Source organism: Oryctolagus cuniculus, chromosome 2 (genome assembly GCF_964237555.1).
Source record: "Oryctolagus cuniculus chromosome 2, mOryCun1.1, whole genome shotgun sequence".
Taxonomy (NCBI): Eukaryota; Metazoa; Chordata; class Mammalia; order Lagomorpha; family Leporidae; genus Oryctolagus; species Oryctolagus cuniculus.
Genome location: NC_091433.1, coordinates 87,984,996 through 88,010,093, shown reverse-complemented (window position 1 = coordinate 88,010,093; position 25,098 = coordinate 87,984,996). Strand labels below are relative to the sequence as shown.

The window sequence follows — 25,098 nt, the reverse complement described above, 5'->3', positions numbered from 1 at the left end:
GCCGGGACTCGAACCAGTGCCCATTTGGGATGCTGCACTGCAGGCAGCAGCTTTACCCACTACGCCACAGCGCCAGCTCTCTAGTAGACTCTTCTATTTTATTTTTTAAATATATATTTATTTATTATTTGAAAGAGTTATAGTACAGAGAGGCAGAGAGAGAGGTCTTCTATCTGCTGGTTCACTCCCCAAATGTTCCCAATGGCCGGAGCTGCGCCATTCTGAAGCCAGGAGCCTGGAGCGTCTTCCAGGTCTCCCATGTAGGTGCAGGGGCCCAAGCACCCGGGCCATCTTCCACTACTTTCCCAGACCCTAGCAGAGAGCCGGATTGGAAGTGGAGCAGCCGGGACTTGAATCAGTGCCTATATGGGATACTGGCGCTGCAGGCTGGGGCTTTACCCGTTATGCCACAATGCCAGCCCCCTAGTAGACTTTTCTTACAACAAAGCTTCAAAGACTGGCATTAGCTTCATCCTGGACCCCTGTACAGTGGACTGTGGGGATAGTATTGTCATCACGAAGAGGCGGCACTTCCTCACCTTTTGAGGCACATCAACAAAGAACGGTGCCCATGGATAAATAAGAACCATTTACTTTTAGGGGTGGAGTTATATTTTCAAGGTTCTTTGTCGTCGGTTGTCGTGGGTTATACACACATTGTTATAAATGTGCTAATATAATTCACCAATTCTGCAGTTTCATGTTGCACGTTTCTTTGCAGGGTGAATTTGTAAATGAATATGTTGGAGAATTAATTGATGAAGAAGAATGCAGATTACGAATCAAGCGAGCCCACGAGAACAGTGTAACTAATTTTTATATGTTAACTGTTACCAAGGTAAAATTGCTTTTTGTTTTTGTAAGAAAAGGGGATTTTGAATTCTTGTCTCATGGTTTTAGGTTGAATTCAGTTTCCTTTAATTTTATTTTTTTCAGGCAAATTATAATGATTTGTAGTAGCCAATGTGCTGCCCACCATAATGTACTAATTAATTACACGCAATCAATAATTTCTTGAAGCCGCACACATATCATGTGAGATGGCACTGAATGAAGAGATAGCACTCCTGGATTTTAGTCCCAGCTCTTAGTCACTGGAAGACACGGGCCTGTTTATCATAGAAGGAGAGTCAGCTCTGTGATTCTGTGTTATAAACGAGCACTAAAGTATGGCTGGCGTAAAACTCTCCATTGTTCTGTGCATTTAAGCTTTTTTAAAAAATGAGCTAAGAGCATAATGAGTGCCAGCCTAAGAAAAGTGACAGCAAACTACCAGCTCGGCACCTGGGGTTGCATGCTGCGCCCGCCAGCTCACTTAATTGCTTGGATAGTCCTCTGATTCAGAGGACAATTCAGAAACTCGAGGTCCAGCCATGATAAGTGATTGGCGGCACATCTCATTACAGTGTTAAGAGCCAAGGCTGATAACCTGTGTTCCCGAGTTCCAGGCTGTCTGACACTGAGTCGTGGCATTCAGTGAAGGGCTTAGGCTGGTACATCTTCCTGAAGATGAAGTGCCGGCTTCCGTGATCGCTGGCGTCTGGCTCGCTGAGGCGCAGCTCCCGCAGCCAGCAGCAGCTCTAAGGCGCGTCTGCCCGCTGGAGCCCAGCGGATCAGAGTTCACAGCCAGGGGCCCAGGCAGGGAGCCCTTGGCTGCTCTTTGAAGTTTAGTGTCTGTAAGAACAAAGTGGGCGGGTGGCTGCTGGAGCCGGATTCTGCCCGGCAGCCCTCCTGTCAAGCAGCTCTCCCAGCACCCTCAAGGGGAGCAGGTTCTCATTTCTCCTTCTCCCTTGATGACCTGTGCTCTGATCTGTCCACCCGCACACTGGTTTTGCTTAGAACAGAAAAGAGCTGCCCACACAAACCTGACTAGGTAGCTGAACTTGGAGTCCTCTAATCAGAAAACGCCATCCCTGTTCCTTTTCCAAGCAGCAGTATTCTAGGGTCTGTTTCTAGAAGCAAACTGAGAAAGAAACCTGGCTTGCCCTGATGGTGTTGGCCTGCGGGTCATCATATACCGTAGACCACCTCGTCGCGTCTCTTGGGCGCGCCACACCGTGGCACGTCAGCTGGGGGCCGTGTGGCCTCACGGCCCTTGCCTGGTTGGGTGTTGCTGAGGCAGCCTCACGTTCCATTTGCGGCAAAGGCCCCTGTCTCTCCTTTCTGAAGGATCGGATCATTGATGCTGGCCCCAAAGGAAATTATTCTCGTTTCATGAACCACAGTTGTAATCCAAACTGTGAAACACAGAAGTGGACGGTGAACGGAGACGTCCGAGTCGGACTTTTCGCTCTTTGTGATATTCCTGCAGGTAAGAAAGTACCTTTCTCCCCACGGCCCCTCCCAAGGAGGCAAGCCTGTGCTGCCGGGACTGCCCAGGGCTCCTGGAGGGGCAGTACCCGTGTCTGGATTCGCACCAAGCGCGTGTGGTAGATTTAGGATTGAGCGCTGTGTGCCAGGAGGGAAGAGTCTCCGTCCTCTAAGGGGGTTGAGCAGGAGCCTGCACATGAGAGAGGCTGCTCCGGGATCTGAGCATCTGTGGTCACACTGAGTTCTCTGGGTACTGTCGTCTGTAGAAGGTAGTCAGATGTTCTAGCTGTTGTCTGCTCTGTGAAACATGTGCTGCCACCCGCCGGCTCCTTGGTTTTCCGAGATGTGCTTGGAAAGATCCTTCTGTTTTGCATGAGACCCGAGAAGCCTGTGAAGCCCGAGCTGCTGCTGTCGCCTTCCCTCGCCCATCTAGTGTCCCAGCAGCAAAGCACGCCTCTCCTTTGTGAAGGGCAATGCTGTGGCTAAACCAGATTTAAACTGTTTCTAGAGGCTGGCACCGCGGCTCACTAGGCTAATCCTCCGCCTTGCGGCGCCGGCACACCAGGTTCTAGTCCCGGTCGGGGCACTGGATTCTGTCCCAGTTGCCCCTTCCAGGCCAGCTCTCTGCTATGGCCCGGGAGTGCAGTGGAGGATGGCCCAAGTGCTTGGGCCCTGCACCCCATGGGAGACCAGGATAAGTATCAGATCAGCGCGGTGCGCTGGCCGCATCGCACTGGCAGCAGCTATTGGAGGGTGAACCAACAGCAAAAGGAAGACCTTTCTCTCTGTCTCTCTCTCTCTCTCACTGTCCACTCTGCCTGTCAAAATAAATAAATTAATAAATAAAAACTGTTTCTAGAACTCAGTGTGGATTGCTGAAGCCCAGCTACAAAAAAAAAAAAGTTGAGGAGCCCCAGGCCGGGACCCCTTGGTCTCTGGCAAACGCAGTACCCTCTGTGTTGAACTGTTATGTGATCCTGAGAGAGAGCATTGATTCCTAGACAGGATGACCACAGCTCTGTGGTCAGACGTTATTGAGAAGCTCCTGCAGTGGCTTTGGAATGAAGTCACTCTGGAAAAGAGGGCTAAGGTAGAAGTTTGCCTTCGTGAGCACAGATTGCAAACTGTGGGTCCTGACCCTGTGGCGCCAGATGGGATTGCTTCTTAGGAAAGCGCTGCGGTAATGCACGTGGGCAGAGCTGTTGTCTTGCAAGGTTTTTTTACCCCCCTTCCCCCCTCCACCTTTGCTTTCTTCCCCATCACTGTTTCCAATGACTGGGAACCTGGGGGTGGGAAAAGTCTTCCTGCTGGAGTTGGGTCTCTTCCTCGCCACTCTCATGGGGTAATGATCTGTCTCAATGATGTTTCAGGGATGGAGCTAACATTTAATTACAACCTGGATTGTCTGGGCAATGGCAGAACCGAGTGCCACTGCGGGGCCGAGAACTGCAGCGGCTTCCTGGGAGTGCGGCCAAAGGTGAGTTGTGCGGGGGCAGCCAGCCTCCTTCTCGCGCCCCTCATGTGCTCCTGCCAGCCCACAGGGCTTCCCCAGGTCCAGGCTCTCACCTACCAGTGGCACCTTTTTTTTTTTTTTTTTTTTTACAGAGTTAGATGGTGAGAGAGAGAAAGGTCTTCCTTCCATTGGGTTCAACCCCCAAAATGGCCGCTATGGCCAGCACACTGTGGCTAGTGCACTATGCCAATCCGAAGCCAGGAGCCAGGCGCTCCCTCCTGGTCTCCCATGTGGGTGCAGGGCCTAAGCACTTGGGCCATCCTCCACTGCCTTCCCGGGCCACAGCAGAGAGCTGGACTGGAAGAGGAGCAACCAGAACAGAATCTGGTGCCCCAACCAGAACTAGAACCTGGGGTACTGGCACCACAGGTGGAGGATTAGCCAAGTGATCTGTGGCACCGGCCGGCACCTACTTTAATAAGATGTGTTTCTGGTCAAATTTGCATTAGGCAAGACCTCCTTTAAAACTTTTTTTAATTGTCGGCAGTAGAGGGGCTGGCGCTGTGGTATAGTAGGCTAAGCCCTGGCTGCTCTACTTCCAATCCAGCTCTCTGCTAATGCATCTGGGAAGGTAGTGGAGGATGGCCCAAGTGCTTGGGCCTCTGCACCCACGTGGGAGACCTGGAAGAAGCTCCTGGCTCCTGGCTTCAGTCTGGCCCAGCCCCAGCCCTTGCAGCCATTTGGGGAGTGAACCAGCAGATGGAAAATCTCTCTCTGTTTCTCTTTGTGTATCTCTGCCTTTCAAATAAATAAATAGATCTTAAGAAAAAAACTGTCAACAATATAGTAAGAACCACTGAATTACATGCATTGTAAAATAGTGAATTTTGTCAAGTATGAGTTATATCCCAATTAGAAAGTTCACATGTTGTCTGAACATCAATAGGTTAAATTTGCTTGGATTTATCACCACCCTTGCAATTTTAAAAAAATGAAAATAAAAACACCCTGTTCACCCGGGGATGAACACGCAGCCTTGGCTTTAGTCCAGTGTTGTTAAAGCGTAGGTCCTCCAGGTGTTTCTTGGTAGCCGTACAGCAGGAATTTCAACGAGCAGAGTCCGTGGGGCTCCCTTCCTGGGCACAGCCTCACGTACTGTGCGTGGTCCCTTTCTCCTGCAGTCGGCGTGTGCATCAACAACGGAGGAAAAGGCCAAAAACGCTAAGCTAAAGCAGAAGAGGCGAAAAATCAAAACAGAACCAAAGCAGATGCACGAAGACTACTGTTTTCAGTGTGGAGACGGTGGGGAGCTGGTCATGTGTGACAAAAAAGACTGTCCCAAAGCGTACCACCTCCTATGCCTTAACCTGACTCAGCCACCATACGGTAAGAGCGAGCTTGGACTAACCCCTCTCTGGTGTGTGTCCCAGCCACCTTGGCATGACTCCACGCATGTTCCCCTCTCCTCGGGAGAGCTGTGGAGTGGGAGACCCTGAACAGAACAGACGATGGCACACAAAACTCAGGCCAGGTAGAAAGCTGTCGCCTTGCAAATCTGGGGTCGTCTGTGGGCCGGCCAGGATCAGTCTCTAACTTACTCCTACCATAGCAGGGCAGCTGTGGCGCTGGGGTTAGGCCAGTGGCTGCCATCCTTACGAAGGAGCACACACAGTATCCGTGGCTGATGTGGAGAGTGGAATGCACTGAACTCCGTCTGCCATCAGACACGGAGTGGGGACTCGGTTTTCAGGGCTGTTGCCAGGCACTAACTGAGGCGCTTGTCCCTCCATCAGGAAAGTGGGAGTGCCCGTGGCATCAGTGCGACCAGTGCAGCGCTGCAGCTGTGTCCTTCTGTGAGTTCTGTCCGCATTCGTTTTGCAAAGATCACGACCAGGGGGCTCTGGTTGCCTCCGCGCTGGAAGGCCGCCTCTGCTGCTCGGAACACGACCCCGTGGCCCCCGTGTCGGCAGAATACTGGAGCAAGATCAGGTGTAAGCGGGAGTCACAAGACCACGGAGAAGAAGTGAAAGAATAGATCACTGGGCATCTCCTCCCCTCCTTATTTAAGGGGAAAAAAGGGAAAAGAGAAAAGCAAGTAGATGATGCTTTTTACAAAGAGAAGAGACTGCTACAGCGCGTGCAGCCTTTGCCATCGGAACTGCCTTACTAATGTGAAAACAGGAAACTGGTTCATGCAGGCAGAAGCGATGGGGGTCTGGTTTCTGTTTCGAGGTGTTGGTTTGGGGATTCTTTTGTGGAGGGTGAAATGCCCTTGGCTTTTTCCTTGCCTTTTGTTGTGCTTCAATGCCTTTGCAGCTGGAGAAAGAGATGTCTTCGCTTTTCAAATAAGAACAAAGAGAAGGGAAGCTTTGCTGATGAGATAGATTGCTGGTCTAAGACGTGTTGTTCCTCGGTTGTATAAAGCAAAAGTAGCCATCATTCCTTTATTTATTTTCATTTTAGGAACTCAAGAGAAGTGTAGTTGAAATAGTCTAATCAGTGTATGTGTGTGCGTGTTCCCAGTAGGAGTCAGAGACAGCCCTCTAGAGAAGGGTGAGCTAACCTTTATATACCTCTTTACTGAACAGTAGGTAGGCTAACTTCTTCCCTTCCCCACGTCGGCCCCAGTCTCAGAGGAGGGCTCTGTGGGAGTCTGCAGCCTGGCCTCTCGAAAGCAAACACCTCGGTGGATTTCCCCTGGGCGGTCGTACCCTGGGCGAGCCTCATGATGTGGTCACTTTACCTCAGAAGGTGTTCCTGTACGTTTTTGGTTGGGAAGAAAAAAGCAATTGGTGTGCTTCCTGGGTTTGAAAGGTTTCCCGTGGCCAGCGAGTGCGCTGATGTGGGTGTGAGCACGCAGTTGGAGCGGCCGCACTGGTAAGGAGCTGAAGGGAGCTGACAGCACACCCAGAAGCTGGGTCCCGGAAGCACCGCTTCTTGTCCAGTTTCACGGAGACCTGGTCTGACTAGGAGAGAATTGTGGGCATTTTTCTTCCTGTCTCTGTTTTCCTCTCCTAATGAAACATTTCCTTTGTGACCCGCCCAATCGGGCATGTTTCCTGCTGAAACTACACATGCAAATTGGCTCTGTATTTGAATAAATCTTTCTAGTTGTGCTCCGAACTGGGGGCAAGGGGGATGGGAGCGGTCGGAGCATCCCCAGGTTATTTGTAAACAGTTTCTGCTTTGTATTCCCCAATACGAAGACCCTTCTTCCCTGAAGAAGGGGAAGAACTGCTACTTCTGCAGGGTACCTAGAGCCACACAAACACACCCCATCTTAGGAAGCACCCGAGAGTCAGTGTTAGCCAAGATGGCTGCCTGAGATGCTTGAATCTGACAGATTCCAGGATACCCAGATGTCTGCCCACAAAACACTCCTGCATTGAATGCTTCAGGATATGCGTAGTCCAGTAGAATCCTGGGATGAAACCTTGGGTCACGTCAGGCGTCGGTGGAGCTCTGTACCCAGCACAAGTCCGGGGCGAGCGCCAGTGACTGCCCCGCAGGAGGTTCCTGGTAACCTCAGGAAGGTGGGCAGGGCAGGCGCTCCGCTGCGTCCTGCAGCTGGGTCGTGTGCGTTGAGTTTTCTTACCTAGAGCTCCTCTCTGGAAAGAAGAAAAAAGCTGTTCTGTGCCTCTCTCTTCCTTTGTAAGTGTGCACTTACACGGGACTTTCCCTTATCAAACAACACTACAGCTCCCTCACTCGAGCTCCTAGCCTGCCACCTGCCTGGCTCCAGCAGTGCACTCTCAAGGGAACGCTGGGCTCGCAGCACCTGTGGTGAGATGCAGCCCCAGCGAGCAGAGTGGAAGCGCTACCCGCCACCAAGTCCCGCTGCTGCAAGCGCCCTGGAGTGCCGCCCACCGAAACACTAGCCTTTGCTCTTGAGCAAGCATATAGTTTGATGTCCTTTTGAAAAATAATTTAAGAAAATCTAGGTTTTATCATACTAAAATTTTATTTTATATATATATGAGATAAATGTTTGGTTTTTTAAATGTACTAACATAAGGATTTCCTTTACTATTCCAGATGCAACTGTTATTGAAACAGTATTCAACATGAAATCTTATCTCCTTGCTTTGTTTTGGACTTAGTGCAATTTAATATCTGATGACTTTTATATGGTAAGCCAGGGTATATACTGTATAGTGCAAATACCTTAGGTTTAAGTATTTTTATGCAGTTTCTTCATTGTGTCACGTTTTGGTTTTTTATATCTGTAACAGAGCTCTGCTGAATTTTTTTAATCCTTTTTTTTGATGAATTAATAGAGTCACTCTGCCATTTCAGAAATCAGAAGTAGAACACAAAACAGATAACCGTGGCTCTGAAGTCTTTGTCCATGAATGCTCTCTAATGGTCTAAAAAGTAGGCCCACTCTGACCAGTGCCAAGGAGCGCTCCCCACTCCAGGCTGCCGGCATCGACCTCTGTGTGTGGGAGTTGCGGCAGTGGAAGCAAACAAAGCTGTGCTCCCTGGGAGCGCCAGTCTGCACGCGCAGCGCGTGCCCCGGCCACACCAGCGAAATGCGCCAGGACACATCGCTCGCTCTCAGGCTGCAGTTGGTGTTTGCTGACCTGTAAATCTGTACGCAGTCAGAGCGTAAGTGGTTGGCTTTTTAGTCTTGTCCGAAAAATGAAATAACTTAGAAGCAGCATGGGATAATGGTGGTATTTTTTTTTTAACCGCAAATTAATTCTTTGGAGGAAGAGATGAGCCTAAGAGTTTGGGTAATCAGCATAAAGCTCCAGAAAGCTGGGTTCGTAGGAGCTAGAGGTGAAACCCTGGGGCTTCGCAGGCTCTGTGCGGCAGGTGGGGGGAGGCCCGCAGGAGCTGGCGGGGCAGGGCCAGCCACCTGCCTCCCTGGGGTGCGGGGGCTGCGGGAGGCCAGGCCCCATCACTGCCACACACGGCGAGGTTCCCACGCTGTCATCCTAACAAATGAGCTGGCCTGAGCTGAGGTTAGGGTTCCAGTCGGGGCGGACCCGAGAAGCTTCAACAGGAGCTAACTGGAAGGAGGCCGCTCCTCCAGCCGCCCGTGGTCCTGCCCGGTGCTCTCCGGCGTGCTGGGCCGCGGTTCCTGAAGCAGCAGAGGTTCCCGCCGGGGCAAAGCCAGACCTGCACTTGGCAGACGGATCCGCAGCCGCTCGTCCAGTGGCGCTTTAGGACAGAGCTCTTCCCTTAGCGTTCACCTTCAAAATCAAGGCGTTGCCTGCCGGGAGCCGTGCCCTGCAGGAGGAGAAAACAAGGCAATTCGGGCCCCTCACAGGCTGGGGAGCTTGTCCACGCCGCACGGACGGCGGAGAGCTGCCGGCTCCCGCATCCCAGGCCAACAGACAAAAACGTCGAAATTGCTTCCGTTGTCAGATGGGCTAGGAAATAGGTATAATTAGACAGCTTTGCAATGGACCGAGAGACAGTGAGAAGTCGGCGATGCGTCTGCTGAGATGTCAGCAACTTGTACCTGGGGCGGGGCGGGGCGGGGCGGGGCGGGGCGGCGTGGGGGCGGTTTTCCACAGGTACGAAGTAGTCACTTTAACATGAGACCTCTGCCTCGTTGAATTCAGGTTTTTTAAGTACTTGAAACTCTTCAGCTGCTCCCCTTATCGTTTGGTTTCTTTATAAATTCATGAAGTAGAACGCATGGTTCTGTAGACGGTTCTGGAAACAGGCAGCCTGGTCTCTTGCCTCTAGCTGGGCCGAAGTTCTGCTCACGGCAGAGACTGCTGCGGGAGGTGCACCGCGTTTGCACAGTCATTTCCTGTGCGTGCTGCTTCGTCAGCCCCGCACCCGGCGCCTCCTCTTTCCTTCTAATAGAAACCTGTTCAGAAACGTTAACTGCACTTACGTTACACTCCTGAAATGCTGTGTGTCAAAAACCATTTCCGTTTGTGTGTGTGTGTGTGTGTTTTCCGTTGCCGAGTGACAGGTTTGGGTGCGTGTGAAGGGACAGGAGGGAGAGTGGCCTGTCCTCAGGGAGGCTCTCAGTGTCATTAGCATGCAAATGGAAAGGGAAGACAGCCTGGGCACCAGGCTCCCCCAGGGCCTTGCCAAGGGGTTCCTGGTCGGTTAAGTGGGCTGGATGAACTTTCCCTCGGAGTCAGTCGATGCCATTGGCTTTCCTTTGTCTTTACTTGCCTGTGTTGAGGAAAGCACGTTGCCACCATAACCCAGTGGCTCAGTGGTCACCCTCCTGGTGTGTGCACGGGGTGTGCACATTTGGAGCTATGAGAAAGTGGCTTGACCCACCTGAGGGACACTGCACAGCCGATGCCCACACATTCCTTTCGTTTCCCCTTGTTCTTTATAATGACCTTTGTAGATGGTTATTTCTGTACTTTATCTGTAACGAGCTTTGTAGATCCTGTGAAGTTATTTTGCCTAAATCACTTGAGACTTGAGTCTTGACTAACATAGCGTCAATATTCACTAAAGCCAGTCTCTTGAGTTTCTGTGACTCGGCTAGAAGCTCTTGACACTAAGGGATTAGTGTTCATTTTCCCTGGGGATGTCCCACTAGGGCGTTACTGTATGATGACTTGATGTTGCCGCATAGACTTCCAGATGCATACTATTTTGAGGATTTTGTTGATTGGCCTATGTTCTATTGCATAGTGTGAATCGTGTGAAGCTTGGTTAACCTGTACATAGATAGCTTCTCGATCAGACACAGTGTCTTTAGGATTGCTCGTCATATTTAAGCTTCTTACTGATGTGCGTGCTGGTAGGAACATAATTTTTGTACATTATTATATTTACTGAGATGTTGCCTTTTTTATTTTACAAATACTTTGGAACTCAAATGTGTTTTTTGCTTCCGTGAGGATTAATTTGGAAAAGGTTTTTAATGACATTCCACTGATTTCAGATTTTGCTTGAGACTGACTTCAATAAATTGTCCTGTATGTTCCAAATTAAATACGCGGACTTGTTCTTTGCCTGTAACTCCCTGTTGGAACACACCAGGCAGCGGGGGCTGGATGACGCAGCCAGTTTCCGCCCTGATGTCCAGAGATGCGGATCCCATAAAGCCAGGCTCGCGTTCCGCTCTCGGCCCCGGGGAGGGGGGTAGGGGGGTAGGGGGGTGTGAAGTCCCCAGCCGTCAGCTGGTGGGTTGGTCAAAGCCCAAAAGGGGACCTGCTGCACCAGGTTGCCGCGCGCCCCACCTCGCCGCCTGCAGTTCCCCCGGCGGCCGCCAGCTGGCGCTGCGCGCTCCCGGGGCGTCTGGCCCGCCCCGGCCCCGGCCCCCGCCCGGCCGCCACGTCAGCGTCACTCGGGGCCAAGTGGGCGTGCGGACCGCGCCGCGGGCTGGACCCCTTCGCGGGTGTGCGGGCGCGGGCGGCCGCGCTCCTGCGTGGTCCCGCCTCCGCTGCTGAGGAGGCGTGGCTCTCCCGGAGCCCGTGAGGCTGGCGGGCTGGCGCTCGCGCCTGGACGGGCTGCCCTCCCGCCGCCCCTCGCTGCGCGTCAGAGCTCCGGGCGAGCGAGCGAGTGGGAGGTGGGCGCCGCGGCCCCGAGCCCAGCTCTGGGGGGGCTGCTTGTGTGAGACCACGCGAGCGGGCGCGAGGGGAGACCCCGCTGAGGGTCACGGGCTGCCGCTTGCTGCGCTGTACTCCTGACTGACATGTTCTGGTTCCGGTCACTGCGTTCCTCTCCGTGGCCAAGGTTCTCACGGCTGGGAGTCCTGGAGCGCAGCACCGCGTGGCCCTGGCCGGTCCCGCCTCCCTCCCAGGCGCTGCCGCTGGTGGTAGGGGAGGAGGCGAGGGGAGCCCGCCCCAGCCTCGCAGCCTCAGCCCGCCCTCCCCCTCGGGAGGGCACCCCGCCCCGACCCCGCCTGCAGTGCGCCCTGCAGCTCCCTGTGTGCCCGCAACACTCCTGGCCCGCCGTGCCAGGGTCACTGCAGTCTGCCAGAGCCGGGCGTGCTCCCCGGGCGTGGGGCACGAGGCTGTGGAGGCCGCGGGGGCTGCCTAGTGGCCTCTCCCTGTGGGAACGCGGGGTGGGCGCTGCTGCCGCGCGTCGTGTCGCGGTTTAGGCCAGGAGCGCGGCGGGGTGGGAGCGTGACGGCACAGAAGCGGGAAGAGCCGCCCTCCTGTCCAGTACCCCGCGGGTCGGGAGCCGCTCCAGCCATGCAAACACCCGTGCCGGTGCCTCGCAGCGGCTCCCACAGCGGCCCGCTGAAGCGTGACTCGTTTCTGTGTCTGTAGGTGAGGGCACTAAAACAGCAGGAGTTACCTGCCCCACGTCCTGAAGCAGCGTTCCAAACACTAGCCTCAGGTAAGACACCAAGCGGGTCTGTGCGCTTCCTCTCTGGAGATGGGAGGGGCAGCCCCTGGCCGGGCCTGGCAGGGCCGGGGAAGCCCTGGAGTCGTGTGCCCGTCGAGTCGTGTGCCCACGGCTGTGACTGACGCGACCCTGCCACGGAGAGCGGGGCCTCCGCAGGCCTCCGCGTCCCAGTCACCGTTTTACTTTACCTTGGCACAGGGGAGACGCTCAGTACTTGTTCAACTAATGAACCAGTGAGCGTGTGGCTTGGGTCCTGTACTAAGTGTTTGCGTTTATGGCTATGTGGAAGGTAAGACAGAAGTTAACTTTTCCATTACCTAAAAGCAATGTCCTAATTTTTCCAATTGTATGAAGCCCAGGTTCAAATTAAACTACATCTTTAAGAAAATGTTTAGGGGTCGGCGCCATGGTGCAGTAGGTTAATCCTCCACCCGCAGCGCCAGCATCCCATATGGGCACCGGTTCAAGTCCCAGCTGCTTTGTTTCCGATCCAGCTCTCTGCTGTGGCCTGGGAAAGCAGTAGAAGATGCCCAAGTGCTTGGGCCCCTGCACCCACGTGGGAGACCCGGAAGAAGTTCCTGGCTCTTGGCTTTGGGTCAGTGCAGCTCCAGCCGTTGCGGCCGCTCGGGGAATGAACCAACAGACGGAAGACCCTTCTCTCTGTCTCTCCCTCTCACTGTAACTCTCTCAAATAAATAAATAAAATCAAAATTAAAAAAAAGAAAATGTTTAAAACAGACTTCAGTGGTCAGTTCACTCCTACAAATCAAGCTCACTCTCCTAAGATTTTTGTTTGGAAGCAGAAAATTCAAGAAAACATAATTAAAGTTGATCGTTACAGTAAATCCTAACAGTATCTTCAGAGAAAAGCCACAGACCCAGCCACTGGCACACCGTGGCCCAGAGGCTCTCAGGAGCGCTGCGTTAATAAGAGCAAGGCTTTTGCAGAGGCAAATCCTATGGGGCGGAGTCCTTCCTCCGGGACACTCGAAATGGGGGGAAATGGGTGGGTGCACAGCATTTTGTTATTGATTTTTAAACGTCTAATTTAGTACACTCTGAACACGGCTTAATATGCATACTTAACTGAAGCTGTGTTTTGACTCAGTGTTTAGCGAAATGAAAATGGCAATCCTGATAAAACAGCCTACAGAGACCATCAAGCTGGAACGAGGTGAGCTTCAGAACCAGCGAGCCACCTGGAGGGCCACGGCCCCGCACCGAGGGAGACACGGCTGCATCCGTGACTGGCAGCTCTGCCGCGTCTGCCACAGGCAGTGTTCTCCCCGCTGACCGGTGCACAACGCCGCCAACCATCCCAGGACGGATCTGTACTTCCCAGCACACGGAAGCAGCCTGGTGCTTCTGTCTTGACGTCTCGAAGTGGGATCCACCTCAGTGGATACTGCTCGGGATGCCCTCAGCCCGTAAGAGTCCTAGCTTTGAGTCCTGGCTCTGCTTCCGACTCCAGCTCCTGCCGGTGCGTGCCCTGGGCAGCAGCACTGGGACCCTGCCAACTACGTGGGAGACCCAGAGTTCTGGGCTCCTGGTCTGCCCAGCCCCTGGCTGTGGTAAGCATCAGGAGAGTAAAGTGTCTCTCAAACACGTCCCTGCCTTTTTAATCCCATCCCAGATAGAAAGGAGCACTGAGCCACCTCGCCTCAGGCACGGTTTTGTCCCTGCTCTGTCATGCAAGCCAAGGTCTTTCCCTGTGACTGTGCCCCACACCAGCTGGCAAAGGACCTGGCAACAGGCCTCCACCGGCACTCCGTTGGCTCCCTCAGATTGGCACTCTTGGAAGGATGTTTGCACAAAGGAGCCTTCGCATGGCTCCACTTCACCCTAGAAGCTGGAGTTAACGATCAAAAAAACCTAGTTTTCTGGGGCAGGCGTTCAGCATGGGTCGCCTAGATACCATCTCAGAGTGTCTGCACACCACACCGGGTGCCTGGGCTTGAGGGCTGGCTCTGCCTCCAGTTCTTGCCTTCTGCTCACGAGTGCCCTGCGACTTGAGTCCCTGCCACCCATGTGGACACCTGGATTAAATTCTGGACTCCTGGCTTCAGCCTGGCCCAGCCCTCGTTATTGCAGGTCTCCCGTGGGGATGGCAAGGGCCCGCGTACTTGAGCCGTCACTGCTGCCTCCCAGGGAGCGCTAAATCAGCAGGAAGCTGGATCAGAAGCAGAGGCATCCCCTTGGACTGTGATCGCGCCTGAAACAGGACCTCGTATTGTGTTCCTGCGTCATCCAAATAAAATGATGTCCACGCAAGTCCCACTGGACCCCCATCCGAGGTAAGTGAGCCACCTGCTGTTGGGCAACAGGGGCTAGTATTTAGAATACCAAAAGGCAGTCAAGGTATTTACTGCGCTTTGAATTCTGAGCTCTGTCTGCCTATGGCAACAAACACACAGTCAAGGAAAAGAACTTAAGTATTAGTGTTATGCCCTGAACTTTTATTTTTTAAACTTGTTTTGGTAATAGAGGAAGAGAAAATGGTTACTGTGTTGATTTCTTTATGACAGACGAGGCCAGATAAAACTACACAAACTGGTCAATATGATTTTATTTTAGTATTTACTAAAGTTTTAAATATACTCATGTAAAAAACAAACATTTCAAAAGTGCAAAATATTAGAAAGCTCATCAGTGCTATTAATTTTTCATGCAAACAATCTGTTTTGTTGAAATAAGCCATAGTAATTCTGCAACTGGGAATACATAGAAAACGATGCTGTACTAGGGTTTAAAAACAGGATTGGTCAAGAGATTGCACATGATACGGGTGAAGCAGTGCAAATATCTGCCTAAATCAAGGATTCGGGCAAGCTGACTGCCATGTGTAGTTACATACAGCCGTGATGTTACCGCAGGTGATGGAGGAGATGCAAGGCCCCCTCCCCACAGGACAGACATTGCTTAGTGCCCGCTATCCAGGACATGCTGTCGTCTTTGGTTACAGGGACTCGCTGTTGCCTGTCCTTTGGTTTACTCCTAAACAGTACCTATTCTGCTTATGTGAAGTCAGCAAATCTGAAGAGAGCAACTCAGAACAGAATCTTCCCCTTTCGTATATAATGGATGCTACTTCATTCCCAGTGACTTCAGGATCCCGCGTGTCTCAGCATCCGTCTAAGCAGATGACAGGGAAGGGCCCGTCTCCTGTATCGTAAGCTTACCTCTGTGGTCTCCAAGGTGACGGGAATTAGCCTTCCTCTCTCTCCAGAAAGGGATAGAGCCCACTGCTATTTAAGGGCTGGCTTCAGTGAATATTAAATGACAGTGCTTTGGAAATCATGATACATTTACAAAACAACACACCTGGATCGCCCGCCCATGCTGTTTCGATGGGGCCTGTGCAAGTCTGCGAGGGAGACTGTCCCGAGAACGGCACACGCCTGCAGCAGAGTGGTGAGCAGGGACCTTAGCAAAGCAAGCACAGCCCACCTGCACCGCACTCCCCAGGGCGAGGCTCCGTCTGCCCGCTCCAGACCCGGCCGACACTATTCCTTTGGCCCTACAGGCGTGGGTTTTCTTCCCAAGTAAGTTAACCACTTCTCCCTACCCACACCTTCCTGCTCAACCAACAATGCCCTGTTCCAAGAGCCTGTAAAATATTCAGGATGTGGGTACACAAGAAGACAGTGACATCGACAGACGTTCTGAAAGGACACACAACACCACCTTCACACCGTGGAGGTGGCAGATGATTTAAATTGTTTCACCACAGGGGCACCACTACAAGATTGTGTTTACATAGTCTTTTCAAGCCGATGTTTGCAATTTCAAGTTTGTCAGCTTTTACAACTTCATCCTCAACATAATAAAAGCTATTACCAAATAACTAATTCAGACTTTATCTAGAGTCTCCTAACTTGGAATATGGTAAAAAGGACAGATGTAGATATGTAAACTCTTGTAAAGACGCACGTCAGGTGCACTAACCTGCCCATTGCGGACTTAAGCGGCCCACACAGTTGTAGAAACAAGGGCTAACATCAGTGATCCCTCACAGTAAATCCGTTGGTCAGCAGGAGAGGAAACAATGCTGTCAAAGCTACACTCCGGTCTTCACACGGCACACACAGGACGGCAGCGCCGGCTCAGAAGTATGCCCGCCTTCGCCACATCCACTGAGACTTCACGTGCAGAAAACGCCGAGAGGTCAGCGTGCCCCAAAAAGCTCAAGAACCTGCTTCAAAACCACGTTTTCTAAACATAACTCCCTAGGAATCATTTCTACCCAACCCAAAACAAATCAAACTCAAAACAGACTTCATACCGCCTCCAGCACTAAGCAGTGACGTGTGGCCCCGATGCACCATCGCCGGAGAGCGAGACGTGAAGCAAGAACGGTGAGAGTTCCTGGGAAGCCGGGGGAGAGGGACGGTCTCCCTTCGCTTTTCCACTCGCGTCCGGAAGAGGAGAGCATCTTCCAAAGACCTCGCTGTGAGTGAGTGGCGGGTGACAGGCGGGAGGTGATGCGGCTGACAAGAGGGAAACTGCAGCCCCGCACGGGTAGGGTTCCTGGGGAAGGGTCCCCCCACGTCCGTCTAGGAGAGAGTGGGAGAGGTCAGCACACAGCCCCAAATGGAGGGCCACACGGAGAAGCCCAGCGCTGAATACACAGACTCTCTCCTTTGGGTGAACCAACGGCAAAGGAAGACCTTTCTCTCTGTCTCTTTCTCTCACTGTCCACTCTGCCTGTCCAAAAAAAAAAAAAAAAAAAAAAAAAAAAGACTCTCCTTCCACATCTAAGTAACTGAGTAACAGAACCCTCAGGGAGGCTGAACTGTGGCTGTGGCAGAGGTCATCAGACAAGATCCTAGCACAACACACATACACTATTTCTCCAAGTGGGCCCCTGCATCTCCCCCATGAATTGCAACCAGAGCCCCTTGAAGCACCAATGATGATAGGATCTTGGAGAAAGGCCACAGAAAGGCGTATTGGAAGGAGCCCGAGGCTCCCCAGACCCTTCTAGCATGTAAATGTAAGAACTAAGTGCGTGCATAAGGTCTGAAAACTCACCCTACGTGGTGGCCGTGGGTGACGGTCATGGTCACTGCAGGGGCTGATCAAGGAAGACCCCCTGGGTCTGATAGATCTCCTTGAGGACCAGCAGTACTGTATCTTCAGACTCCCTGCAAAGGAACGGTGACAGCGAGCAAAATCAGAACTACCGCTTGTGTCAGAGTTAACCACAGAACCACCTGAAAAGTTTATCTTTTACTGCCGCAAACATGCCAACGAACGCTTCAGCAATTTTTTTTTTTTTTTTTTTTTTGACAGGCAGAGTGGACAGTGAGAGAGAGAGACAGAGAGAAAGGTCTTCCTTTGCCGTTGGTTCACCCTCCAATGGCCGCCGTGGCCGGTGCACCGCGCTGATCCGATGGCAGGAGCCAGGTGCTTCTCCTGGTGTCTCATGGGGTGCAGGGCCCAAGCACCTGGGCCATCCTCCACTGCACTCCCTGGCCACAGCAGAGAGCTGGCCTGGAAGAGGGGCAACCAGGACAGAATCCGGCACCCCGACCAGGACTAGAACCCGGTGTGCCGGCGCCGCAAGGCGGAGGATTAGCCTAGTGAGCCGCGGCGCCGGCCTCAGCAATCCCTTTCAAGATGCCCTTCCATGTGACATCCAGCCATTTCACTGCCAGGACTTTCCCAAGAGAGTGAAGACTGACCATACCAAGTCGATTACACAGATGTTCCCAAAAGCTTTATTCATAATAGCCAAAAACTGGAGACAACTGAAATGTCCATCAGTAACTGAATACACTGGGGCCGGCACTGTGGCTCAGCGTGTTAATGCCCTGGCCTACAGCACAGGCATCCCATGTGAGCACAGGTTTGCTCCACTTTTTTCTTTCTTTTTTTTTTTTTTTAAAGATTTTATTTATTTATTTGAAAGAGTCACATACAGTGAGAAGGCGAGACAGGGAGAAAGGTCTTCCATCTACTGGTTCACTCCCCAAATGGCTGCAGCTGCGCCAATCCGAAGCCAGGAGCTTCTTTCAATCTCCCACACGGGTGCAGGAGCCCAAGGACTTGGGCCATCTTTTAGTGCTTTCCCAGGCCACAGCAGAGAGCTGGATTGGAAGAGGAACAGCCGGGACTCGAACCGGTGCCCATATGGGATGCCAGCGCTGCAGGCAGAGGATTACCCTATGGTGCTACAGTGTTGGCCCCTATTCCACTTCAATCTAGCTCCTTGCTAATGTGCCTGGGAAAGCAGTGGAAGATGGTCCAAGTCCTTGGGCCCATGCACCAACATGGATACCCAAAAGAAACTCCTGGCTCCTGGCTTCAGACTGGCCCAGCTCCAGCTGTCACGGCCATTTGGGAAGTGAACCAGCGGTTGGAAGACTCTCTCTCTTTGCATCTGCCTCTCCCTAACTCCACCAAAAAAACTATGCTAGTAAAAGACTCACAGCAAAACAAAAATATATACAGTATGATTACAAACAAAAACGATTCTAGCATCCTGGGGGATGGGGGAGTGGGGATTACAAAAAAACATGAGGAAGCTTCTGAGAGTGATGGATTCACTTTAATTGTATAAATGGTTTCTTAGCTGTATTCACGTAAAATTTCATCAAGTTTGTATTTTTTTTGTTTTAAAAAATTTTGTTTACTTATTTGAGAGGTAGAGTTACAGACACTGAGCATAAGAGAGAAGGATCTTTCATCTGCTGGATCACTCCCAGATGGCTGCAATAGCTAGAGCTGGGCAGATCCGAAGCCAGATTCCTCTGGATCTCCTACGTGGGTGCAGGAACCCAAGGACTTGGGCCATCTTCTACTGCTTTCCCAGGCCATAGCAGAGAGCTGGATCAGAAGTGGAGCAGCCGGGACACGAATGGGCACCCATATGGGATGCAGGCACCACAGGCGGAGGATGAACCCACTGCACCACAGCACCAGCACTGAGTTTGTACATTTTAAATATGTGCAGTTAATTGTACTTTTATTTTTTTTTGACAGAGAGACAGAGAAAAAGGTCTTCCTTTCTGTTGGTTCACCCCGCAATGGCCGCTGCAGCCGGCGCATCGCACTGATCCGAAGCCAGGAGCCAGGTGCTTCTCCTGGTCTCCCATGCGGGTGCAGGGCCCAAGGACTTGGGCCATCCTCCACTGCCTTCCCAGGCCACAGCAGAGAGCTGGACAGGAAGAGGAGCAACCAGGACAGAATCCGGCGGCCCGACTGGGACTAGAACCCGGTGTGCCGGCGCCGCAAGGCGGAGGATTAGCCTAGTGAGCCGCGGCGCCGGCCTAATTGTACATTCTTCACTCAACAAACTGGCAGAGATTTAAAGTTGATAAACTGTGCTGGAAAAGCTGTGGGGGAGCAGATGATCTCAGATGCCCACGACAGGAGTGTCTATTTCACGGTGTTTACCCGATGTTACAAATGTGTACAGGGTAGGCTGGCACCGCGGCTCAATAGGCTACTCCTCTGCCTGTGGCGCCGGCACACCAGGTTCTAGTCCAGTCGGGGCGCCGGATTCTGTCCCGGTTGCCCCTCTTCCAGGCCAGCTCTCTGCTGTGGCCCGGGAATGCAGTGGAGGATGGCCCAAGTGTTTGGGCGCCTGCATTTGTGTGGGAGACCAGGAGAAGTACTTGGCTTCTGGCTTTGGATCAGCACGATGCGCCGGCTGCAGCGGCCATTGGAGGGTGAACCAAAGGCAAAAGGAAGACCTTTCTCTCTCACTATCCACTCTGTCCAAAAAAAAAAAAAAAAGTGTACAGGCGCCAGCGCTATGGCACAGAGGGTTAACGCCCTGGCCTGAAGCACCGGCATCCCATATGGGCGCTGGTTCTAGTCCCCGCTGCTCCTCTTCCAATCCAGCTCTCTGCCCAGAAGAAGCTCCTGGCTCCGGATCGGCCCCGCTCCAGCTGTTGCGGCCATCTGGGGAGTGAACCAGCGGATGGAAGACCTCTCTCTCTGTCTCTACCTCTCTTTGTAACTCTGTCTTTAAAATAAATAAAATAAACCTTTAAAATATATATATATATATATATATAGCTTAATTTAAAAACAAATGTGTACAGTAGGAGCCTGCACTGTGGCACAGCCTTGGAGCTGCAGCCTGAGATGCTGGCATCCCATGTGGGTGCTGGTTCATGTCCTGGCTGCTCCACTTCCAATCCAGCTCCCTGCAAAAGTGCCTGGGAGAGCAGCAGAGGATGGCCCAAGTGCTTGGGTCCCTGCACCCATGTGGGAGACCTGGAAGAAGCTCCTGGCTTTAGCCTGGCCAAGCCCCAGCTGTTGCGGCTATTTGGGGAGTTAACTGGCAGATGGTGGATCTCTCTCTCTCTCTCCCCCTAACTCTGTCAAATAAATGAATCTTTAGGGGCCGGCACTGTGGCTCACTTATGGGTACCAGGTTCTAGTCCCAGTTGTTCCTCTTCCAATCCAGCTCTCTGCTGTGGTCCGGGAGGGCAGTGGAGGATGGCCCAAGTGCTTGGGCGCCTGCACTCGTGTGGGAGACCAGGAAGAAGCACCTGGCTCCTGGCTTCGGATCAGTGTAGCTCTGGCCATAGCAGCCATTGGGGGGGTGAACCAACAGAAGGAACAGAAGGAAGACCTTTCTCTTTTTCTCTGTCAAATAAATAAAAAAAAAAAAGTATCTTTAAAAAAAAAAATGTAGGGGCTAGCACTGTGGCCACTGCCTACATGGCCAATATCCCACATGAGCACTAGTTTGAGTCCCAGCTGCTCCACTTCTGATCCAGCTCTCTGCTATGGCCTGGGAAAGCAGTGGAAGATGGCCCAAGTCCTTGGGCCCCTGCACCCATGTGGGAGACGTGAATCAGTGGATGGACGACCCTCTGTAACTCCACCTCTCAAATAAATAAATCTTTAAAAAAAGTGCACTCTATGTGGGTGACTCATACTCCAGGTATTCTTCACCTTACACACATACTCAGGAGTAGGCATCCGAAGGGCCGAAGTCTAGAACCTGAAAGGACCCTCGGCGGAGCACTGGTTCAGCCACGCAGCTGGGAGAGGAAGCAGAGGCTCTAGAGACAGCAGACACACAGCAAGGCAAGGAACAAGGCCTGTAACATGACGGGACTCATAAGAGGGAAGAGTGTGTTCCCCACCCACTGTACACCTGCTTTCTGTAAGCACAGATTCTGGAACAGGTTTTTAAAAACACCGGGGAAGAACAAAATAGAAAATAAGAATTTCATTATTGATCTTTCAATTTCAAACCATATGAATGTACGGCTCACTCACTGTAGAACCCCTTTCAAGTACTCTGCAGAGTTGCATCGGCACAGCGCATTCTTTTTTTTTTAGGCAGGGGCAGAGTTAGAGAGAGAGAGAGAGAAAGTCTTCCTTTTCTGTTGGTTCACTCCCCAAATGGCTGCTATGGCCAGCACGCTGCGCCGATCTGAAGCCAGGAGCCAGGTGCCTCTCCTGGTCTCCCATGCACTTGGCCATCCTCCACTGCACTCCCGGGCCACAGCAGAGAGCTGGACTGGAAGGAGCAACCGGGACAGAATCCGGCGCCCCAACAGGGACTAGAACCCGGTGTGCCGGCGCCGCAGGCGGAGGATTAGCCTAGTGAGCCACGGCGCCGGCCAGCACAGTGCATTCTTAAACAGCATTATTTTAGTCCCTGGTCCTAAGACTGCTTTTGCTGAACTGCACTTTCATTTTATGTCATAGCCTCTATTGTATCCATTCCCTAGACACAGATTACACCAGAGAATAATCCCTTAAATGGGATTTATAGAAAAACTCCTCCCACATTCTCAAAGCTTACAATTTAAATACTTATCTTCTTGGAACCAGTGCTGTGGCACAGCGGGTAAAGCCGCCACCTGCAGCACCAGCATCCAATTTGGGTGCCGGTTCAAGTCCCAGCTCCTCCACTTCCCATCCAGCTCCCAGCTAATGGCCTGGGAAAGCAGCAGAAGATGGCCTGAGTTCTAGGGCTGCTGCACCCACATGGGAGACCTAGAAGAAGCTCCTGGCCTGCCGTGGCCACTTGGGGAGTGAACCAGCAGATGGAAGATTCTCTCTCTCTCTGCTCCTGCCTCTCCTTCTCTGTAACTCTTTCAAATAAATAAATAAATAAATCTTTGTTAAAAAAAAAAAAAAAAAAAAAAAAAAAAAAAACTATTGTCTCTTTGCGCCACCTTATTTTCCTAGCTGTTCTTTACTTCAAATCTCCTCAGTGATTAAGTTATGTTGTTGTACATGAAATTCCAATAAGCACCATTAATCTACTCTATAATCCATCAATTAATTATACTTAATAACCAATTCTGGTCTAGCTAATGTAAATGCTTTCAAGTGGATTTCTTAAAAGACTTTCAGCAATAAAAATATGTTTGTTTCTGTTCATTCATGTGCACCCAATGGCCAAATGACACAATCTTAAGACCAAGCTACCCGAACTAATGATTTTTGGCTTCATTAGTCCCGTGCTCTACTCAAATGCAAAATAAAAAACAATGTGTTTAAATCATATTCCTTTAAATGACACGATTATGCTATATTGTACTTTCTAAATGAGAAATCATTCTAATCCCAAAAATATACAGGTCTATCCCTTTTCTATTACAACTGTCAACTATGTGTCAATTGAAAAGATTCAGAAACACTCACCAGTAGCATAGATGACTTTGTAAAGCAAACAAATACTCATTAAAGCTCTCAATGGGCTTCTCCTGCAGCACGTAGTCAATGCGCTGGCCTCCATTCAACATCCCCACATTGATGGGCGGCACTTCTTCTTTCACTGCCACAGAGGTCTCTTCTGCATTCACGTCTGCGTACGGAGAGCACAGGAGGAACCTCGCTTTCGGCTCCCCACGTCTGTCCCTTCCTCCCCTCAGATTCCAACTTTAGCACTGGGTGAGCCCCTCTGCCTCCTCAAGTTGCACTAACTGTGTCCCAGCTTCCTTTCTGGCCTTTAACACATCTCATTACCTGTACCCTTGGTAGCTAAATCATTTGCCTTGGGTTTAGAAACAGAGTTTCTTGGGTTTAGAGGCAGAGTTCTTGAGGGAGCTGAAAACTAAAGCAAAAGAATGCAATATGCTGAAATTAAGTCGAAGTATCCTAGCTAGCCCTCAGTCATGAAAACAAACTGACCACAAACACAGACTCCTGTAAAACAAGGGCTCCACAGGCTCTTAACGCCGCCTCCACGGTTCCTCCCGGGGGCAGCTCTACAGCCTGGTCACCAGACTCTGCTTCTCTGGACATTTTCCCTCACAAATGTTTTCCATAACTTGGGGCTATGAAGATGACAGAAAAGGTTAGTGGAGCTGCAGGTCCATTAAGACTCATAGAGTGAAGTCCCACATAGTGGAAAGTAAGAAGGCCCGAGGAGAACTCCACGCCGAGAGGCCCCCTTTATCTGCAGGGATCAGCACGCACAGTGTACTGACCACAGGGCTTCTCTGCACTGGACTCAGGTTCTGCTGCTTCAGTTTCTTCTGTGCTTTCCGAGGCTTGGAGGGCGGGGTACGGAGCTCTGGTGAAAGACTTCCAGGCCATCCGCAGGGAACCCAGCAAATTGTTCTTGAGGTCCATACTCATCCTGGTCAGGCCCTCCCTCAGTTCTGCAATATGTGTGAATAAAGAATGATAAATGGTGTACAGAGTTTGGCCAGTACAGCCAACAGGTCCATTCGGTGTGACCAAACTTACCTAAGTGCATCCGTTTCCTGCCTTTATGATGTGGGATCAGCATCGGCTCAAATTCCACTCCAGGGACCACCATTGGTTCAATCCTATAGGCCACAGGATCAAACTACACAGAGAAAAAAATAGCTACATTTACTACTGCTAAACAAAGATACTCTGACAAACTATTTAATTACGTTTTTTTGTTTAAAAAAGGTATGTTGGGGGCCAGCATTGTGGTGCAGCAGACAAGCAACAGTGTAAGTCCTGGCTGCTTCACTTCCAATCCTGCTCCCACTAATGCACCCAAGAAAGCAGAAGACGGCCCAACTTCTTGGGTCCTTACTCCATGTGGGAGACCTGGATGGAGTTCCTAGCTCCTGCCCTCTCTCTACATATGCAACTCTGACTTTAAGTAAACAGTTAAAAAAAAAAAGGTACCTTATTTCCAGATCAATGCTATTATAAGCTGTGTCAGTACTACAGAATAGTGTAGAGAAAAGCAAATCAATAAAAAGCATAAGCTGTTTACTGTTAAGCCCTAATTTTCAGGTGAAAACACAGTGCAATGCTTACAGGGTGATAAATATTGAAGAAACCTTTGCAAGTTGGAAATTTGTAGTTGGGATCAATTCTTTTTAGTCCTCTGACAGTAAGAAACATTCCAATGGGAGATCCAAAGGCAAAGAATATTTCTGGCTTATAGATGAGTCGGGGGTATTTTACTGACACCTAGAAGGAGGAAATAAAAGTCTCTCTCACTAGTAAGTCATAACTCTTCCGACTGTACCAACGGCAGGCAGTAAACTGTCTAGATGGCATTAGTGGTATACCTGCCCAATGCCAACATCCAGATATTCACGGCTTCTAGCATCATCAGCACTACTGTGGACCTCGGACTCTTTGGGGGTGCGCGCCCCTGAGGCCGACTGTGCAGCTGACCCACTAGCACCCTGAAAAACAGAAAACAGGTGAGTGGCGCTACTGTAGAGTCAAAACAGCCAAATGACTGCACAGTTTTCTACAGGCTGGAAAGGATGCATAGGGAAGTTCTGAAATAGCAGCCAATTATTCTAGCAAGAATCCCTCAAAAAGCTGGTGAAAACAAGTGCGAATTACAACATCCATACACAGCGGCTGAAACCTGAGGCAGCCAGCACGAGAGGCAAACAGCAGAATGCTGTGGGGAGAATGCTGAGGACAGGCAGTTCTCTGAAATCAAGCAGGGGGCAAAGAATGCAAATAACGAGCCGTCTGGAAGAACCGAGCTACCTGCTCAACAGCTGGAAAAGAACTAGTGACTAAGACCTGGAGAAGACTTTGGTGACCAGAAAAAGTGATGTAGAAGTACTGTCAGAACATCAATGAACCCTGAGAGTATTCTTCTAAATGAAAAAAGC

General features: G+C 51.2%; 2 protein-coding genes and 1 long non-coding RNA gene across 10 annotated transcripts in view; 2 read left to right on the top strand and 1 right to left on the bottom strand.

The window, feature by feature from the left end:
* NSD3 (nuclear receptor binding SET domain protein 3) overlaps window positions 1-10,688 on the top strand; it is a 129,973-nt gene extending 119,285 nt beyond the window's left edge. For 3 of the 6 annotated variants that reach the window (XM_051832336.2, XM_051832335.2, XM_017350356.3), the window contains 5 exons: window positions 722-838; window positions 2,170-2,311; window positions 3,681-3,787; window positions 4,945-5,149; window positions 5,557-10,688. In XM_051832336.2, coding sequence (XP_051688296.2) covers window positions 722-838; window positions 2,170-2,311; window positions 3,681-3,787; window positions 4,945-5,149; window positions 5,557-5,798 — 813 coding nt within the window. In that variant the 3' untranslated portion in view covers window positions 5,799-10,688. The remainder of the gene's footprint in view (window positions 1-721; window positions 839-2,169; window positions 2,312-3,680; window positions 3,788-4,944; window positions 5,150-5,556) is intronic. The other 3 variants (XM_070068551.1, XM_017350355.3, XM_051832337.2) reach the window with 2 other exon arrangements.
* Window positions 10,689-11,079: 391 nt separating this feature from the next.
* On the top strand, window positions 11,080-12,788 carry LOC103352165 (uncharacterized). Of its 2 annotated transcripts, XR_519674.4 has the most exons (4): window positions 11,129-11,264; window positions 11,971-12,040; window positions 12,248-12,338; window positions 12,544-12,788. It is a non-coding gene; the product is annotated as an uncharacterized lncRNA (long non-coding RNA). The 2 variants fall into 2 exon arrangements; XR_007913978.2 differs by lacking the exon at window positions 12,248-12,338 and having other exon boundaries at window positions 11,080-11,264.
* Window positions 12,789-14,597: 1,809 nt separating this feature from the next.
* The window catches only part of DDHD2 (DDHD domain containing 2), a 29,069-nt gene continuing 18,568 nt past the window's right edge, over window positions 14,598-25,098 (bottom strand). For both annotated transcript variants that reach the window (XR_011386369.1, XM_002720782.5), the window contains 7 exons: window positions 24,532-24,651; window positions 24,275-24,430; window positions 23,723-23,825; window positions 23,461-23,634; window positions 22,673-22,835; window positions 17,081-17,193; window positions 14,598-16,602 (listed from right to left, as the gene is read on the bottom strand). Coding sequence is in view for 1 of the 2 variants with exons in the window: in XM_002720782.5 (XP_002720828.1) it covers window positions 17,112-17,193; window positions 22,673-22,835; window positions 23,461-23,634; window positions 23,723-23,825; window positions 24,275-24,430; window positions 24,532-24,651 (798 nt within the window). In the remaining variant the exon portion in view is untranslated. The remainder of the gene's footprint in view (window positions 16,603-17,080; window positions 17,194-22,672; window positions 22,836-23,460; window positions 23,635-23,722; window positions 23,826-24,274; window positions 24,431-24,531; window positions 24,652-25,098) is intronic.